Here is a 19,259-nt window from a genome sequence, read left to right on the forward strand (position 1 = left end):
TGATGAAATGACACTCGCAATGAACACCCATGCACATGTCAGGGTGTAAATTACTGTGACTGAAATCAAATTATGTCTGAAATATATATATATATATATACTTTTAGGTTGACTCATTTTCCAGGGGAAGGGAAGGGGGTTGTGATGGCCATCCTTGCACCCCCTTCCCGATGTCCATACCCCAATATAATTTTGTAGAAAATTAAGTATTTTCAAGCCAATGAAAGATCCAAGCAACTATGGGGAAAGGGGGTGCATTATTTCCTTTGTAATTGAACTGCACCACTTCGTTCACAGCAAATTTCTTGTTATCAACACACTAACATGTTTTATTCTTCAGTTATGTTTGGCAAAAGGAAACCCATTATCTCCATTTCAGGAGTGGACATGTTTAAAAAAAAAATCTAAACCATCTGAGGAACCCGACCAATGTCTTGCATTGCTTCCGCATCTTCCTGTTGTAAAATCGAAGAGGGTGGGGGTGAAATACCCTCAAGTGCCCTTTCTCAGTGCTGACACAAGGGGTCAATCATTTGTGATGCCTATATTTTCGTGAAGAATATTTATGACAGGAAATCTTAGAAAGTTCCATTTACAAATAAAACTTTCGTTGTCAGTAAATTTTTGACAATCTTTAAACCAATTTGCCTTCTGCTGTTGCTCGATTCACAGGTATCGTTTGGGGGTGGGCATGGGTTAATGCATCTTGCACGATAATGAAAAAATGAATTATGTACATGAAGCATATTGGTGAATTATACAGCACGCCTTCCTCAATAATTATGCTGGGGTGTCACCTTCCCTCCCCAACTGCTAGAAAAAATATATATAAAATATATTGCCCACGCTACAAAGTCAGATGTTCTACCTAGTAAGGCATTGTGTTTGTGCCATCTTATATGCCATCTCATCAGTTGCTCATTTATCCTTGTACAGGCACAAAAGTGACTTAAAATAACCAAAATAGAAATATATTTTGCGGTAGGATAAAATACAACCATCAAAAGTTAGTAATGTAATATTAGTAATAATATTAATAATAATAATATTATCCAGCACAATTGAGTATTGTTTGGCATAATTTTGCAGTTGAAATAGCACTTTTCATGGCCGAGTGGAGTTCCACTCTACCTCTCCCCTCCATGCCCAAATAAAATGAGCAGGAAACACATTTTTGAGCAGTCTCTTGGTGGTTCCATAGTAACAGTTTTTTTTAAAGGAAATCTCCCTAGAAATCAATAGGCCTGGCGACACTGGCTCGTTTCACGCTGAAGCCCCCTGCCTTCTCTCTCCCCACCTGCGAATGAGTTTTCCCCAACTTTGAGTTAGTCCCAGTAGATCTTAAAAAGAATAAGTCTTTGGGGTCCACGTGCAGCCATTTATGAGCCAGTGTGAAGTCCTTTCCACCCATCTGCCTGCAAACTGAGGCTATTGTCGAACTTTTCCTCCATTAGTTAACTGGCTGGTGTGGTAAGCATGCACAGAGATATTGAATTTTCATTTGCCGAGAAATTTCTGTAAGTTTTAGGCTAACAGAGGGCTAGAAACCACTCCTCTTCACTGGTGAGAGTGTGTATAGAATATATAATAATAACAACAAGAATGGCATTTTGTAGCTTACTTGATTAGCCTTGAGGTCATTTTGTAAATAACTTGATACCTCATGTAAATTTGAGGTGCATACAGTCTGCCCTACAATTTCTGTTGGACTTTTAAGGCTTTCATTTGACTCTTGTAATACCTTTTATTTTTTTCTATTAAGGCTACGATGGATATTACATTTTTTTTTTTTTTGTAATCTTTCAGACTGCAAGGAGACTGAAACTACACACGCTTAGAGAATATTCCAGTGTGTCAGGTGGACAGGCCATAGAACAAATGGCCAAGAAGGGCAATAGAACTACGATCGACTTTCCAAGCCCTCTGTCTAAATACAGAGACTGCAATTTCAGCATGGCTGGTCTGAAATTCACTGCTTTACGTTTCATACTGAAACAGGAAAAAGAGCATGGTAATACGATCTCCTATTAATAACTGTCTTGCTTAGGTGATAAGGTGATAGATGCAATATCTTAGTGTTTTTGTAATTCTTTGATTAGTCTTGTACAGCAAGAATTGTGGGTATCCTTGATTCTCTGTACCCCCTGGAGAAAGTGAAATATTTTGCATGGATTATGAAGATTTTGAGTCTATTTTTGCTCTCGCAAATGTGTTATTGTGAAGTAAAGTAAGTCTGTTACCTTAGCATTTTACTTTACCATGTAGCAGACCAGCAAGAAGGCTTTGTGCAAGTGAATATAGCAGAGTCATTCCATGCCAAACCATCCAATGGTGGTTGCATGACCATTTTAGAAAAAAATCATTTTTAGTACAATGTTTATAGATATCAAAACCAATGTTCAATAAAAATTATTGTCTTTAGTTCTCCTGGGGCAGCCATTTTTACAACATGAAATGTAGTTTAACCTTACTTTGCAACGTCAGAAATTAGGTGACATACGTTACCTGATATTGACCAAAACAAGTTGAATCTAAAAGTTGAGATTTTTACTGTGAGTTAGGTTCATGAAGAGCTTCCTATGTGCCAAATTTCAGAATTTTCAAAGGGGACCCATCTGAGATATTTAACCCGGAAAACTGTCAAAATTCAATGAATGGTCGGTCATGTTTGAGCCCATGCTGTAAAAAAGGGGTGCATTTCTAAGCACTGATATTTTATTTACAGACACCCAGCAGGTAGATCTACACATGAAAAAAAAATCAAGCCTTAGACTAAACCCCTTCATTAAAAAATTGGGCTTAAAAATGCAATTGTTTAGCCCAATTTCCAACCATTTTCCACCATAATTTTCGTACTTACGATGCAATTTCAAGCAAAATATACCTGCATATCATAGGAAGTATACTTCATTAGCTACAAAATGAATTTTGTTTCAGGTCTCTAGCTTTAATGGTTTTTGAGATATTAAGGTTTCTGTATACTGCTACATGAGCAAAAAAAGCCATGCGCCATGTTGGAAAAATGGCTGCCCCAGGAGAACTAAAGACAATATTTTTTTTTGAACATTGGTTTTGATATCTAGAAACATGTACAAATGTATGTACTAAAAATGAATTTTTTCTAAAATGGTCATGCAACCATTTTTTAAAAAAAATTGGCTGATTTGACATGGAATGACCCAGCACCCACAATGACTTTCTAAAACAGCAGCTATAATTTTACGTAGTTAGGTTAGGATTGTTAGGTTTGGTTCTGACAGTTTTTCTTGACGTGTTCTTTCGGTATTTTAGTGTGCATACAAACAGTTTTCACTAATGAAAAGTGCCTACAATACTCCAAATATCTCCGTTATTTGGGCTTTTCTAACGCTGGAACCACTTTTACATTACGTAAAACATCGAACTCTGTCGATTAAAAAAAATCCGTAATTCTCGAGGAGTTACAGTGGGTAAACAGTCCTGAATTGTGTACCTTTTGATAGTGTGTTGTTTTTTTAACCAAGTTAGAGAACAAGCTAATGTTTGATTGATTTATTTCCAGATATTGAAGGAGATGGTATTATCCCCAGAGTAGCGGATCTTTGCGCAGCGTTTCAGCACAGTGTTGCCAAGCACTTGTGCCATCGTGTTCAGAGGGCAATGATTTTTGCTGAAAGGAAGGACATGATACCCCATGAAAACAGGGTTTTGGTAAGCATGAGGATCATATAATATTATTAAACTGCAGTGCCTAAAAGAAATAGACAGATAAAATGCTTTATAAATTGAAAACGGTTTGTTATATCAGGAAACATTTAGTACTTTCTTACAGAGAAAGTGTTCAAATTTATGACCTCCAATTTTTGTTTCTTTTCGTGATGTCAGCATCACATGAGCACCCTTGATGTCAGTCAAGTAATATGGCCCCTAGCCAGGTAGAAAAGGCTTTCTGTGTGCTTGTGATTTAACACCGTGTTCACACTCCGGAATACTTTTGCAGGTGAAGGAGGGCAAGTTGTCACGATGAGGATGAGGGCAGGCTGTCAGGGTGGGGGAGGTTGAATTAAAAAGAACACCTCTCATCAAGGGAGAGAAAAAAGTGACAATATTTAAAAATTCACCCCAAAATGTGCATCTTATTTTGTATGTAGGGTACAAGAAAATGAGACTGCCTCAAAATATTTGTGTATCTTACCGTCTTCTTTCCCCACTCTTTTTTGCCAGGGACAATGCTTCACTAAGTTGCCGTTTTAGTTTCACTTGGTGTTTTTGCTGCATAAACCAGCATTTTCGAACGGGGTGACAAGGACATGAAAGTGTGTTTTTGAAAGATGTATCTTTAGAGACGTAGAGGTACATTCTGGAGGATACTGTAACGTGTGGCATTGAGATGTAGATCGTCCACGCTGTGACACGCACATTTGTCATTAGTTGTATTTTGTATTTGATTTTTGTTATTTAGCATCACTTTTCTTCCATTTTTGGCTAATCCCGACGATGGGGATGAATAATCGCCAAATGAAATTGATGAAGAGGCACTCACAGATAACACCCAAGCCGGGATTCGAACCAGGGAACTTCGGTTGACGAGTCTGAAAGTCGGCCACGAGGGAAAATGTACATTTTGATTTTTCATTTTTTACATACGTAAGTTTAATTCCGAACAGGTCATCAGTGAAGCACTGCTTTTCCACATCTTTTGACAAATGGTATATCTTTGCACCTTGTGGCTATGTGGGGTATTTTGTTTTCATAAGTTGGCAACGCTGTTAAGGTACACATGCTTTTGTTTACAGAAGTTCTATGATTCCCACTTTAGCTCTTCTCTGCTCTTCTGTGTGTTCATAGTATGACAATAAAAATAATACATTGTCATAACTACTTTTGAAAATGGTTAGGCTAAGTCCAAAGTTCCACATTTGTGCTATATCTATAATAATTTAGTCATATGATTGCTCAAAATTTTATTCATATAATGCAATTAAGTGTCTGAAATTACTATTTAAACTAATTTCATTAAATATGATGTTTAATAAAGCCAATTTGTATATCATGACAAAATTATCAAATTGTGCAATATTCTGAATTCATATTCATAACAGTTATTTTTGACTGACAATATGAAAAAACAAATATCTTCAATCATATGTGTTATTTCAGGCAAGCAAGATAAGTTACATTCAAATTTATAATTAAATTTATTGAAATTATGTACATTTGCATTGACATCAAGGTTTATATACAAAGGTCAACTCTTTAAAATTGTTCAATGTCTTATATGATGTCATACTTGGTATTTTATATCAACATTCATAAAATGGTAATTGTAATCATTAGATAAGTATATTGTGATATACATAGTAAAATAGCTGTAACAGAGCAAATATGTACATTTACTAAACAAACATTCAAGGTGTTAAGCAGTTATGGACAAAAATATAAAACAAAAACAATTGAAGATAACTCATACTAAAAAATCTGGCTTGAACTAGTTGCTCTAATACTAGTTGTCTGTGACTTTAAAGGAATCTCAAGATGGATGGTACATAAGTAAAAATGTGACTATTGGTGAAGGTTTGATATCATTAAAAATCTGGATATTTTGAAAGATTATACTTTACAAATTAATCTTTAATAGTTTCTTTAAACTATAAAGAGACATTTTGTTGATAACAGAAGCTTGAAAATGGTTTTATAATGGAATAATCTGTATAACAAAAAAGGAAAGATTTGGAACTGGTGTAAAGTGCCTAGTTTAATAATTGAGAGCAGGAAATTATTATCTGATGGCATCTGCATTAACTAGCTAGTAAATGAATATTGCATTATCTAAAATGAGAATCTTATGAGAAATAAGACTAAGTGAGTGAAATATTTTCGGCATTTTGGATGTGAATAAGTCAAATGTGAAGTTTTGAAAATTGAAGGAAGCCATCTTGTGGACCTGATTGAAGAATTTGACATGTTGAGTGTCCTCAGAAGTAGAACTGAGGCATACTCAAATATTTAGTGAAGGACTTGCTCTGTCTCACAAGGAGATAATAAAGAAATGTTTTCTACATATAAATAACATTTATATGTTATGAATGTTCTTGTAAACAATTGCATAATTTGATGCTCTTATAACATTTGTTATTTCTAGTTATTTTATCAATGTAATAATTATAAAAATATTTATTATTGTATGAACATAAACACTGTTCATCAGTATATGTAAATTTAAATTTCCTTTTCAACATAGCACCATAGTTACCTATTGTGCCGATACCGAGTTTAAAATATACTGACAAAGTTGTCATATAAATAAGATTATGAGACGTCAGGTGATTAGTTGAAAAGGTTCAAGCTTATAATAATCTTTGTATTGTTTTGCTTCTTGTTCTGGTTTCTGAGGTTAGGTGTTTTTACCTTTAAATATGTCAGATCCAAAGGGTGATTTCTGCTTGGCAGATGTTATGGCTGCTCTCAATGCTATCAAGGATGGCCAAACAGAGCTCAAAGCTAATCAGGAGGATCTCAAAGCTAATCAGGAAAAGACTGATGCTCAATTGATAGAGCTGAATGCTAGCCAGATGGTGCTTAAATCTGGGCTGACAACTCTTCAGCAATCTTCTGATGCTCAATTAAAAGAAATTAGAATTGATCTTGCTCAATATAAGAAGGAGTGTTTGATAAGAACAGAGAAAGTGGAATCTCATATAAAAGCATTATCCATGAAAGTGGATACTGATATTTCTGCAGTATCCTATGTTGTGGAACAAAAGATGGAAAATTTGGCTAAGCAAGTTGGTGCTGTACAAGAAGAACATGCAGATTTGGCAGAGCGACTGCATGTTGATATGAGACACATGCAAAAGGAATGGTGTGAAACTAAACAGCATTTAGCAAATACTTTGTCCTCTCTTTCAAGTTTACCTAAACCTTCAGTGTGTGATGGTGCTTCTTCTCCACAAATTCAACCTAATCAAGAGATGAATTCTGATCAATTTCAGTACAAAGTGCTTCATAATGAAGAGGATGGTTCAGCAGGTAATATGCCTAATGAACTTATTCAAACCATGCAAGGACTTGTGACAAGTGATTGCAAATTAGTGAATAATGATCTCTCTCAGGACCAGGTTCTGCAGGAACAAATAATGGGTGTAAAGCTAGAAGTTTTAACATTGGTAAAAGAAGTGTTGTCACCCATTAGTCAGTGTAGGTTAGAATCAGCTGGCAGAAGAACTCTTACAAAGAGAAAACGTGCAAAAGTTCCTACAGTAGTGAATAGTTCTGATAGTTGTGTTGATGAGGATGTAGTGCGCAGGCATGTATCTAAGGTATGTGATAAAGCCACTAATACTGAAACTGAGTCATCTGGCTCAGAAGAAAAGTTATTTGATTCTACTAATGACCGTAGAGGAACACCATCTGGTCATCGCCAAGATTATGTAAAAGATGATTCTTGTTTGCATCATAATAAGTACATAAATAAGAGTGATGTAAATGGTCCTTCTCAAAGTGCAACTTTTGCGACTAGTACTCAATATGACAACTCTTTACTGCACCGACAATCTTTCATAAAGCCACAAGAATTGTGCAAGTTTCCACAGTTTGATGGAATCTCGATGGACAGTATGCCATCGGAATTTTTGGAGAAAGTTGAGGAAATGATGGATATTTACAATATCAAGGAAAAGGATTACATGCAATATATACCTAAGTTACTCAAAGACTGTGCAAAAAGTTGGTACACTCAGAATAAATCTTCCTTCAATACTTACCATGATTTTAAAAAGGCCTTTCTGTCTCACTATGAGAATTCTAGGTGGAAGAGTGTCACATTGACTCGGATACTGAATACTCAATTTTCTAGAGCTGCACATGGTAACTTACAGAAATTTGTAAACAAGAATTATAAATTGCTCAAATCCATCCAGCCTCATGCGGAGGAAGCACACTTGATTGCACAAGTGGCTACGCTTTTGCCATTTAAGATCAGAGAGCACTTTGTGGTAAATAATGTTGAGACATTGCAAAGAGCATTGCAAGCCATAGAGAATTTTGAATCGCTTAGAGACATCCCACTTAAGATGAGCAATTCAGAATATGGTGCAAAAAATCGAAACTTTAAAGCTAAAGTAGCTCAAGTGGCTGTGGAACAAGCTTCTAGTGCAGATAAAGAGAATACATACTCTCACAAATCAAATTACACAAGAACTAATTTTCATAGGAACTATGACAAAACAAACCTTGGGGTTAAGAGCTACAATTGTGGAACAGATAAGATTCCCACAGTAGCTAATGGTGTTGTTTCCCAAGCGGAAAACTGATGAGGACTCATGTTGGGGGAGGTAACATGGGTGCTAATAATGTATTAAAGCCTCCAAATAAGAATAGATTTGCCTATAATAGAAACACAATGGAAACAGACATTCTAACTCCTATACTTGACAATAATCAATTAGTAGGAGATAGCATGATGCTTAGACTTTCACAAAATATCTTAGGTTAACCCGTGAAGGTGGAAAAGGATGGTACACGGCACATTGGATTATGTGTTTCAGGTCAAACAATAGATCAGCTAAGACAAAGAATGGAATCTTATAATAAGTTATCAGACCAGGTAATGTTAATGATTGGCACGAATGATCTACTGAAACGGAGAAATGAGGATGATATCAAACAAAGCTTTAACAGACTGATACAGGTCATGAAAAATAAGACAAGGAATATAATTGTACTTACCTTACCACCAATTCCGAAAGTTATGCATTCTAGAGGGGATCCAGAATGGGTCCGATGGCAAAGGTACAATTCTCACCTGTTATCTCTTCAAGATGAGGATAAGGTCAAAGTGCTAAATATTGCTCCTCTTTTCTTTGATGATGATGACAAGATAAATGAAACTCTGTATGAACTGTACATTGGTCCTCGTACACAAAATCGTCTGGATATGATTCATTGGAATCGTGCGGGCATGTGCAAGTTGTTGCAATTTTTATATAGTATGAGTGTCATCCGAAATATGCAGTTGCCTGTCAAAAGTGTGCATAATACTTTTAAGACTGAAGTGTCAGTTCATGCAAATGAGATAAGTGACAAAGAGCGCAACAAGATTGGACACTTAAATCAGGGAAGATCTCACGTTCCTGAAAATCAAAAAAACTAGTCAATTCCCTTTGCCTTGAGGCAGGTGACAGAGGGTATGCTATAAACCCTGCCATAGCAGTTGTTAATGTTGGGGATTGGGAAAAAGGATTAGAAACTGAAGATCAAAATTACATGAAAGAAAATTACCGACCAATCAATAATGTTCCTAATGGTTCGAATACTGCAAAAATTTGGGTTAATATACTAGATCATAAACATTTGGCTCTATGTGATAGTGGAGCAGAAATTAGTTTGCTTTCCTATCAGGTGTGGAAAAATATCTCTTCTACAGCCAGTAGGCCAAGATTATTGAGTACTAAAAACATTAGACTAGTGGATTTTACAGGCTCTAAAAAGAACAAAGTTTTAGGTTTAACTAGGCTTATGATTGTTATCAGTTTGCAAAGTTTGTTGGTACAATTTTTAGTGGTTCAGAATCTGCAGGTGGATATGATCTTGGGCTTAGATGTTCTATATGCATTGCAAGGTACCTTAGATTTCTCTAAGAAGGCACTTGTATGTGATAATGATAAATATGATGTACTTGCCCGTTTCGTTCCATTGGAAAATACTGTAGATGTGGATCATTATTATGAATGTTCTTTTGTGTCAAGTTCTGAGGGTAATAAGGTGGATGATGAAACAATATTAAATATTTCCGGTCAGTTGGATCAAACTGAGATGTTGTCGGTAGTTGAAAAACAGAAATTTTTAAATATATTGTATAAATATAAAAAATTGTTTTCCATTAAACCAGGTTTATGTAAAAATTATGTGCACACAATGGAACTGGATACAGACAAACCCGTGGTAGGTCGAAACTATCCTATTCCATTTGCATACCGGGACGAAGTTAGAGAACAGATCAACACCATGTTGGAATGGGACGTGATTGAATTGTCCAACTCTGAATACTTATCCCCTCTATTGGTTGTACCTAAGCCAGGTGGAGGGATAAGAATGTGTGTTGATCTAAAAGGGATAAATAAGCATGTAAAGTTGATGCAAATTCATCCCGTAAAAATAGATGAGTTATTAGTACAGTTTCAAGGTTGTAATTATTTCTCATCTATAGATTTAGGTAATGCCTTTTGGCAAATTGCTTTGGATGAACAAAGTAGAAAATACACAGCATTTTCATTCGAAGGTGTGTTATATCAATTTAAACGTGTTGTATTTGGATCAGTGAATGGCACCGCTGTCTTTGTAGATGCAATGAATAGAGTTTTGGCTGATTGTAAGGATTTTGTAGTGGTGTATGTGGATGATATCATTATAAGATCCAAAGACTTTGATTCTCATCTGACTCATGTTGAAAGTGTATTTAATTGTCTACTGAAAGCAGGCATGACCCTTAAAATAGAGAAATGTAAATTTTGCTGCAGGGAGATAAAGTTTTTGGGTCACATCATTACCCCAGAAGGGTATCATAAAGATCCAGTTTTTGTCAAGTCTATAATAGAGTTACCTGAACCTAGCTCAATTAAACAATTGCAAAAAATATTAGGTTCCTTAAATTGGATTAGTAAATACATAAAAAATTTTGCAATGTTTGCCCAACCCATGTATGAGCTTCTCAAAGCTAAACAAAAATGGTGTTGGAATAAAGAGGCATCTGAAGCATTTCAGCTTTTGAAGGAAAAAATTGCTGAACAAGTAATGCTTGCATTTCCCGATTTTGAACATAATTTCTTTGTTCAAACTGATGCTTCGATTATTGGAGTAGCGGGTTATTGTTTCCAGATCATAGAAGGAGGGTTCAAGCCTCTTGGATTTGTCAGCAGATTGTTAAAAGATTATGAGAAATCTTATACATCTACTGAATTGGAGGTGTTGGCGATCCTATATACTATAGACAAATTTGCTTCTATACTAAAAGGGAGGCATTTTGTCATTATTACAGATCATAAAGCCCTCACGTGGTTGGAAACTGCCCACACGTGGAATGCTCGCCTCACTCGCTGGTTCATCCAGTTACAGATGTATTCATTTGATGTTCAATATTGCAAAGGCAAGGAAAATGTAATCGCTGATTTGCTAAGTCGATCTTTTCCTTGGCAGTTGGACATGCATTATCATGTCAACTACTCCGAGTTGGAATTAATGCTGCAACCTTTGTGTGACTGTAAGGAACTTGTGAATGCACAGAGAAATGATATCGAATTGGATGAGATCATTTCCTATCTCTCTGGAGATGTTGATACTGATAATTCTCGCTGTAGGAATTGGCGGAAACAGTACTGTCTCAGGGAGAACATATTATGTGTCAGGGATTTTCACAGACCAGAAAAGTTAAGGATATGCTTACCTGCCTCCTTAATTGGTAATATGCTCATCAAGTTTCATGATGAGAGTGGTCATTTCGGTGCATCTCGGACAATGGCACAAATATATAGAAATTTCCGATGGAAAAACATGTTTAAAGATATAAAACAATATGTTGCTGATTGCGATACTTGTGTCAGGTCAAAGCCCAATAAACATCCTGCAAAACATTTAGTTAAAATACACCTGACCAGTAAACCTGGAAAAGTCCTTTTTGTGGATTTGCAAGGTCCATTTGTCATGGGTTCTAAGCGGGAGAGATTTTTGTTGACAGTGTTGGATGCTGCAAGTCGGTACTTGTTAGCTTATCCTATTGTCAACAGTAATGCAAATACAGTCATCAAAAAGCTTATCAATTGTTATTTTGTCCATTTGGGTATTCCTGAAAAATTGATTGCCGATAATGGACCTCAATTCAGATCTCATCAGTTTGCAGATAAAATGAAACACTTAGGCATCATGTTAGTGTTCACTCCTCCATATCATCCGTCCTCCAATATGGTTGAGAGATATCATGCAGAGCTTAATCGCTTAATGAGAGTTTTGTGTCAGGATAGTCATACCCAATGGCCTGAAAAGGTTAATGTTGCCCTTCATTGTTTAAATAATGCAATTTCATCTCAAACAGGTTATGCCCCTATAGAACTGCGATTAAATATGGAACCTAACATGAGCATATTCAATAATATCACTGAAGATGAAGTAATGTCATGGGACAATAAAATTCACATGGCACATCTAAAAAGTTTTGAGGCCAGAAGTAAGAAAACAAACCAAATCAACCAAAAACAACAAGCTAAAGTTTCCATATTAGTTGGTGATTTGTTGTTTGTTAGAAACAGACATAAAGATTTAGAAAATAATCCCATTAAGAAATACTGCTTCTTGTTTGAAGGACCTTATTTGTGTGTTGAGAATCATGATGATTCAACAGTTACATTGTTAGAATGCAACACTGGTAATCCTGTGAGTCAAGTGGCCATTGAACACATCAAAGTGTGGAAGTGTTCTAATGCCAAAAGGTATAAATGGCTAGAAATTTTGCAAAACTGCAACAAGTCACATGAGGAGCTAATAAAGAGATTGTTGCAAGGATGCAAGGTAGATGACATACTTGTCAGATCTTCAAAGGAAACAGATATTTCTGTAGTGAAGATGTAAGATTAAGTAAGCGTCAAGGGTTGGTTGGTTGGGAGTTTCTTATTGACTGAGTGTCAAGGGTGGTATATAAGACCTCAGTTCTTTACTTTTTCGTTCTTTGTATATTAATTTTAGCATTATGAAATTGCTTATGCGAACATGTTGTTTATTTTGTTGGTTTGAAGGACAAAAGATACTTCTTCATTCCACAACCATACCCACAAGGGTTGGTTGGTTGGTTGAGTTCTTCTTCTTAGGATGTTGGTTAAAGGTGGTACTGTGAGTCACAGTACTTTGTGCAGAATTTTTCTTTTGTCGGCTGTCAATGTAAAAATTTTCTCTTTTTCGTGCTTCTTTTCTTGAGTCAGAAACATTAGTTCAGATATGAAGTCTTCTTCTGTAGAGTTTGCTTTAAGTTGATCTTCATGATCCAATATCGGTCCTCATTCATATTTCTTGATCCTTAGTTGTGTTGAACGGTGGAAAAATTCAATATAACAAATATTCTTTGTTATGTGTATTTTGGAGTGCAAAAAATGTATAATATAATGTGATGGCATGTGCATAATAATTTTGAATGCTAAGATTTAGCTTTGGCTTGAAAAATATTTACTAGAGCACAAAGATTCCAAGAGTTGAATCGTAGGCTCAAATAGGAATGAACTTGACAAAGAGCAAAGAGATTCACGTGTTGATCCAAGCTTCAGTCAAGTAGTTGTTTCCTTTAAAAATGCTAGAATGCATTATGGCTCCAAAATGTGTTCACAAAGGGCTGAATAGTAAGTTCGAGCCATGACGCTGCGAGTTCAGGAACAACAATTATTTATGATTTATAATTTTAGTGCGCACATCATAATTTATACATTTCTTGCATGAATTCATTTGTGATGTAAAAAAAAAAATCTTATATTCAGCACTCCGTAAATCTGAGGATGTTTGCTTCTTGATGCAGGGACTTAGATTTTTGTCTTGTTAGCTGATCTTACCAGATAAATGGATGAATTCTCAATGGGAAACTTAGTTGGATCAGAGGTTACTTACTCTACATGTAAAAAATTATTATTAATATATTTTTTGGCTAAATAAAGATTAATATAGAAATTATGCTCTCAGGTTGAGAATGAATTTCTGAATGGTGCTTCATGGGTTGACAATAAATAATAATGTTAGGTAGGTACATTGTTTATGTAAAAATGATTCATGTGGTACTTCACTAGATAATAATTGTTGGTATGTCGAACTTGAATTTCATTTTTTCAATATTATTATGTACTAAAAATTCATTATGCATAGTTGCACTGTATTGGTTCATGATGAACAAGTTCTTGTTGTATTGTTGGAAAACAAATATTCAGTCACACTCAATTGATTATAATGCTGAACATGTAAACAGATTGTAAATATAGAGGCATTATATTAATTATTATATGTTAAATGTCTCAGTAGGACTCAGGTCTGTTGTGGGTTCGTCCCTTGTTGAGCGCCAGTATGACAATAAAAATAATACATTGTCATAACTACTTTTGAAAATGGTTAGGCTAAGTCCAAAGTTCCACATTTGTGCTATATCTATAATAATTTAGTCATATGATTGCTCAAAATTTTATTCATATAATGCAATTAAGTGTCTGAAATTACTATTTAAACTAATTTCATTAAATATGATGTTTAATAAAGCCAATTTGTATATCATGACAAAATTATCAAATTGTGCAATATTCTGAATTCATATTCATAACAGTTATTTTTGACTGACAATATGAAAAAACAAATATCTTCAATCATATGTGTTATTTCAGGCAAGCAAGATAAGTTACATTCAAATTTATAATTAAATTTATTGAAATTATGTACATTTGCATTGACATCAAGGTTTATATACAAAGGTCAACTCTTTAAAATTGTTCAATGTCTTATATGATGTCATACTTGGTATTTTATATCAACATTCATAAAATGGTAATTGTAATCATTAGATAAGTATATTGTGATATACATAGTAAAATAGCTGTAACAGAGCAAATATGTACATTTACTAAACAAACATTCAAGGTGTTAAGCAGTTATGGACAAAAATATAAAACAAAAACAATTGAAGATAACTCATACTAAAAAATCTGGCTTGAACTAGTTGCTCTAATACTAGTTGTCTGTGACTTTAAAGGAATCTCAAGATGGATGGTACATAAGTAAAAATGTGACTATTGGTGAAGGTTTGATATCATTAAAAATCTGGATATTTTGAAAGATTATACTTTACAAATTAATCTTTAATAGTTTCTTTAAACTATAAAGAGACATTTTGTTGATAACAGAAGCTTGAAAATGGTTTTATAATGGAATAATCTGTATAACAAAAAAGGAAAGATTTGGAACTGGTGTAAAGTGCCTAGTTTAATAATTGAGAGCAGGAAATTATTATCTGATGGCATCTGCATTAACTAGCTAGTAAATGAATATTGCATTATCTAAAATGAGAATCTTATGAGAAATAAGACTAAGTGAGTGAAATATTTTCGGCATTTTGGATGTGAATAAGTCAAATGTGAAGTTTTGAAAATTGAAGGAAGCCATCTTGTGGACCTGATTGAAGAATTTGACATGTTGAGTGTCCTCAGAAGTAGAACTGAGGCATACTCAAATATTTAGTGAAGGACTTGCTCTGTCTCACAAGGAGATAATAAAGAAATGTTTTCTACATATAAATAACATTTATATGTTATGAATGTTCTTGTAAACAATTGCATAATTTGATGCTCTTATAACATTTGTTATTTCTAGTTATTTTATCAATGTAATAATTATAAAAATATTTATTATTGTATGAACATAAACACTGTTCATCAGTATATGTAAATTTAAATTTCCTTTTCAACATAGCACCATAGTTACCTATTGTGCCGATACCGAGTTTAAAATATACTGACAAAGTTGTCATAATAGCATCTTCAATTTTCTGTGTAGAATTTTCTTTCATTATGAAACACTATGAATATGCCAAATGAATTTTTTAGCCAGGACAAGAAATAAAGAAAATCTGACATTCAGGATGAAAACTACTATTTCTGGCTGGTTGGCTGTTTATTGAATAGTAATAATAATATAAGACGTAAGAGAGTTACTAAAGATATATCTGCGAAACTTACTTGTAAATGTTCTATTGATTTCGGTGACCTCTGCCACCAATTACCATCAAAATTAATAGAACATTTACAAGTAAGTTTCGCAGATATATCTTTAGTAACTCGCTTACGTCTTATATTATCAACCACATTGTTTATTCCTCTCAACATGAATAATGCAATTGTTAACCAGTTTACCGTTAGTGAAAAACATCCATAAGCAATAACTATTAGTTATTAATGTTACACATATTTGAATTTACCATCTTCAGACTACTGAAAGTTTAAGTCCTTCCTTTAGTTCCCTGTATGTTTATATGTAATAGAAACTAGAAACGTAAAGGGAAAATAATGTAAATGGAAAGAAAAGTTATACTTAAGAGTGCTCGAACTTTTCCAGTCTTTTGGTACCATTTCCAGTTCCTTCTTCAGCAATGTCCAGTAATGTGAGTGAATGGCAAAGGCATGGATTGTGTATAATAATATTTGCAGTAAATGAAACTCCCTGCATTAATAACAAGGATAACTAAGTCATTCACTTCACATGGACTTTTCAATGTAGTACGTGACATATATTTCACAACAACCCTACCAAATCCCAAAATTCATTCTAGGAATGAATGCATTCATACAAGAAAATATAAATCTCATTTCTTTATTTTCAAATATCGTGCGTACTGAAAGTTGTGATCAACATGTTACAAGAAGGAAGTAAACTGTACAAAAAAGAATCTAATATATGCCTGTTAAAGTACATACCTTTATTAGTCTTCAACATAATCACCATCTAAATCGACACATTTTTGCCAATGTTCTGGAAGTTTGAAAATTCCTCTGTTGTAGAACTCCGTTCGGGCACGTCTGAGTATTCTCCTAACGGCAAGTTCCACTTCCTTGTTGGTGTCATATCTGTTTTCCCGCATGTGTTCTTTCAGAAAAGAAAACAAGTGAAAGTCAGAAGGAGCCAGATCTGGACTGTAGGGAGGATGTCGAAGGAGTTCCCACCCAAATCTGGCAACTTCATCCCTCGTTAGCTGTGCTGTGTGCGGCTTGGCATTGTCGTGTTGGAGGATAACACTATCCCTGCCAGGACGTTTTTCAAGAATAGCACGACGAAGTTTTCTCAAAGTTCCCTAACCGAAACACGCCTGTTCCCCTGGATGATTTCCTGGACGCGAGCCACGTTCCTGTTGTTCGAGACATTTCTCGGGCGGCCTGTGCGAGGGAGATTACTGATGTCTGTGTTTCCATCTCTAAAATGTTTTATCCATCGCCTGATGCTACTGGCAGCCATACACTGATCACCATACACTTCCTGCAATCGGCGGTGGATATCTGATGCCGATGCACCTTCCTTCAACAGAAATTCAATTACTGCATGCTGGCGAAACGACGTGTGAAACAAAGCCATTACTAGCTAATGCGCAGACGTACTGTGCCGATCACCCCACTTTCAAGTGTACGTTGTCACAATAGATGGTTCTAACTGTCTTATACAGCGCATCGCTCTACGTGAACATTTACGTCTGAAATAAAAAGTTGATCACGACTTTCAGTACGCACCAAGTACATAGAATCATTATTATGAGAGATATATAATTTGATATTTGCCGAATGGAATGTGATGGAAGTGGGATATGTCAGGATATGAGGCAGAAAGCATAAACCTTTATTTGAAAGCAAAGGTGAAGGGTTTTACGTGAAACAAGAAGGAAGAAATACAGTAACACTATTAGAAAGTGAGCCAAAACAACCGAGGTGCATAATGAGTAGACCGATGATTTATATTCACTAAAAACTACCAAAATATGCATGCAAATATCCCGAAAACCTTTAAAATATGAAATAAAATATGCAAAATAAAAATTTTCGTGGAAACTTGTAAGCACAATACAATCTCTTATCCTACGAAATGCAAATATTTGGTAAAACTATAACACAAATGAGACAATCCCAAAGACAGCTATCGCCTTCCGTCCCAAGTTGTGCGGCAAGTTTACTGAAAATGTTGGGTCAAAGCTGTAACAGTAAACAACTAGGGTTTTTTCTACATTTTCAGCTGTAAGTTTCCTTTGTTTGTTTCCTCAGAGACGATCTTGCCATCCATACTGTAACAGTTTTCCTCGTAACCATCAATCCACTTTCTTATATGTTCAGTATTATTGTATGCTGATGACTGCAAATTATTTCGAAACATTACCTCATTTCAGGACACATGCTGAACTCCTCACAAAAAGTCTGGAATATTCCATTTGTTGGGGAGAGAGGACATGGGCAGGGTGCAGTGCGGGTGGAATGTAGTTGGAAACATGAGAAAAGAATGCAGGCAGAACACCATGTGATGTACGTGCATACCCGGGCAACAGCTAGCGCCATCTACAATGTGGTACAACCTATCAGTACCGGCCGAGTTTACCTGGCCGTCACGCAGCATGTCCGTTAAATGGATATCTGGCGTTAACGATGGTGATAACGCAGTTTGATCGCACCAGGATTGTGACATTATTGCAACAAGGGCTTACACAGGCGGAGGTTGCACGTGTGGTCGGGGTCACCCAAGGAGCGGTATCCAAAACATGGAAACGATTCAGGAACATGAACAGTGTATCAGACACGCCGAGAAGTGGTTGTCCAAGAGTGACAACATGCCGTCAGGATGCATACATTACTGTGACTGCACGCCGAAGGCCAACAGCGACTGCCCGGGAGTTGCAAAAGGACTTGTTGCAAGCATCCGGCATTCGTATCGTGACCCAGACTGTGCATAATCGTTTGCATAGTGTCGAACTAAGGTCATATAGGCCGCTGAGACGTGTGCCACTGCGACCTCACCATCGGCGGAACAGACGAATATGGGCTGATGAACATCGTAGGTGGGATGTGCAACAATGGCGGAATGTGATGTTTTCCGATGAAACAAGGATCTGTTTGCGGCCTGATACGCGAGAACAACGTGTTTGGCGACGTCGCCAACGCCACGGGAGGCAGCAGCATGTGCATGAAGTCCATCCCTTTGGTGGTGGTGGAATCTTGTTTTGGGCAGGTATCATGTACGGGCGACGGACACCTCTCATTCCACTGCAAGGGCGGTTGACGTTTCGACGCTATGTGGATGAAGTGCTACGGCTTTTCGTGCTTCCATTTCGCTACCAGTATGGTGCCGACTTTGTCTTTGTTGACGATAACGCATGTCCACATCATGGAGCACCAGTGACCAATTTCCTGCAGGATGCTGACGTTCGTCGTATGGATTGGCCAGCACTCTCCCCGGACATGAATTGCATTGAGCATGTGTGGGCGATGTTGAAGCAAGCCATTTCACGTCGTCCACAGCCTCCGCAATCACTGCCAGACCTCATCCAGGCTGCCCAGGTTGAATGGGACCATCTCCCACAGGATGCCATCGATGCACTCATCTCTGGGATGCCACAACGTGTGCGGGAACTGCACAGTGCAAGAGGAGGCCATAAACATTATTGAGGGACTCACTTTATGTGTGTCGCACACTGTGGCCGTTTTGCACAGTTCATAGGGAAGACGTTTTTTCCTTCCCTTGATTTT

At 36.1% G+C, this 19,259-nt stretch overlaps 1 protein-coding gene across 3 annotated transcripts in view; it reads left to right on the top strand.

The window, feature by feature from the left end:
• Tcs4 (Threonyl-carbamoyl synthesis 4) overlaps positions 1-19,259 on the top strand; it is a 60,054-nt gene that overhangs the window by 15,552 nt on the left and 25,243 nt on the right. For all 3 annotated transcript variants that reach the window (XM_083114423.1, XM_083114422.1, XM_083114421.1), the window contains exons 5-6: positions 1,807-2,011; positions 3,542-3,690. In XM_083114423.1, coding sequence (XP_082970549.1) covers positions 1,807-2,011; positions 3,542-3,690 — 354 coding nt within the window. The remainder of the gene's footprint in view (positions 1-1,806; positions 2,012-3,541; positions 3,691-19,259) is intronic.

Source organism: Lepisma saccharinum, chromosome 29, assembly GCF_977018435.1.
Source record: "Lepisma saccharinum chromosome 29, izLepSacc3.1, whole genome shotgun sequence".
Lineage (NCBI taxonomy): Eukaryota > Metazoa > Arthropoda > Insecta > Zygentoma > Lepismatidae > Lepisma > Lepisma saccharinum.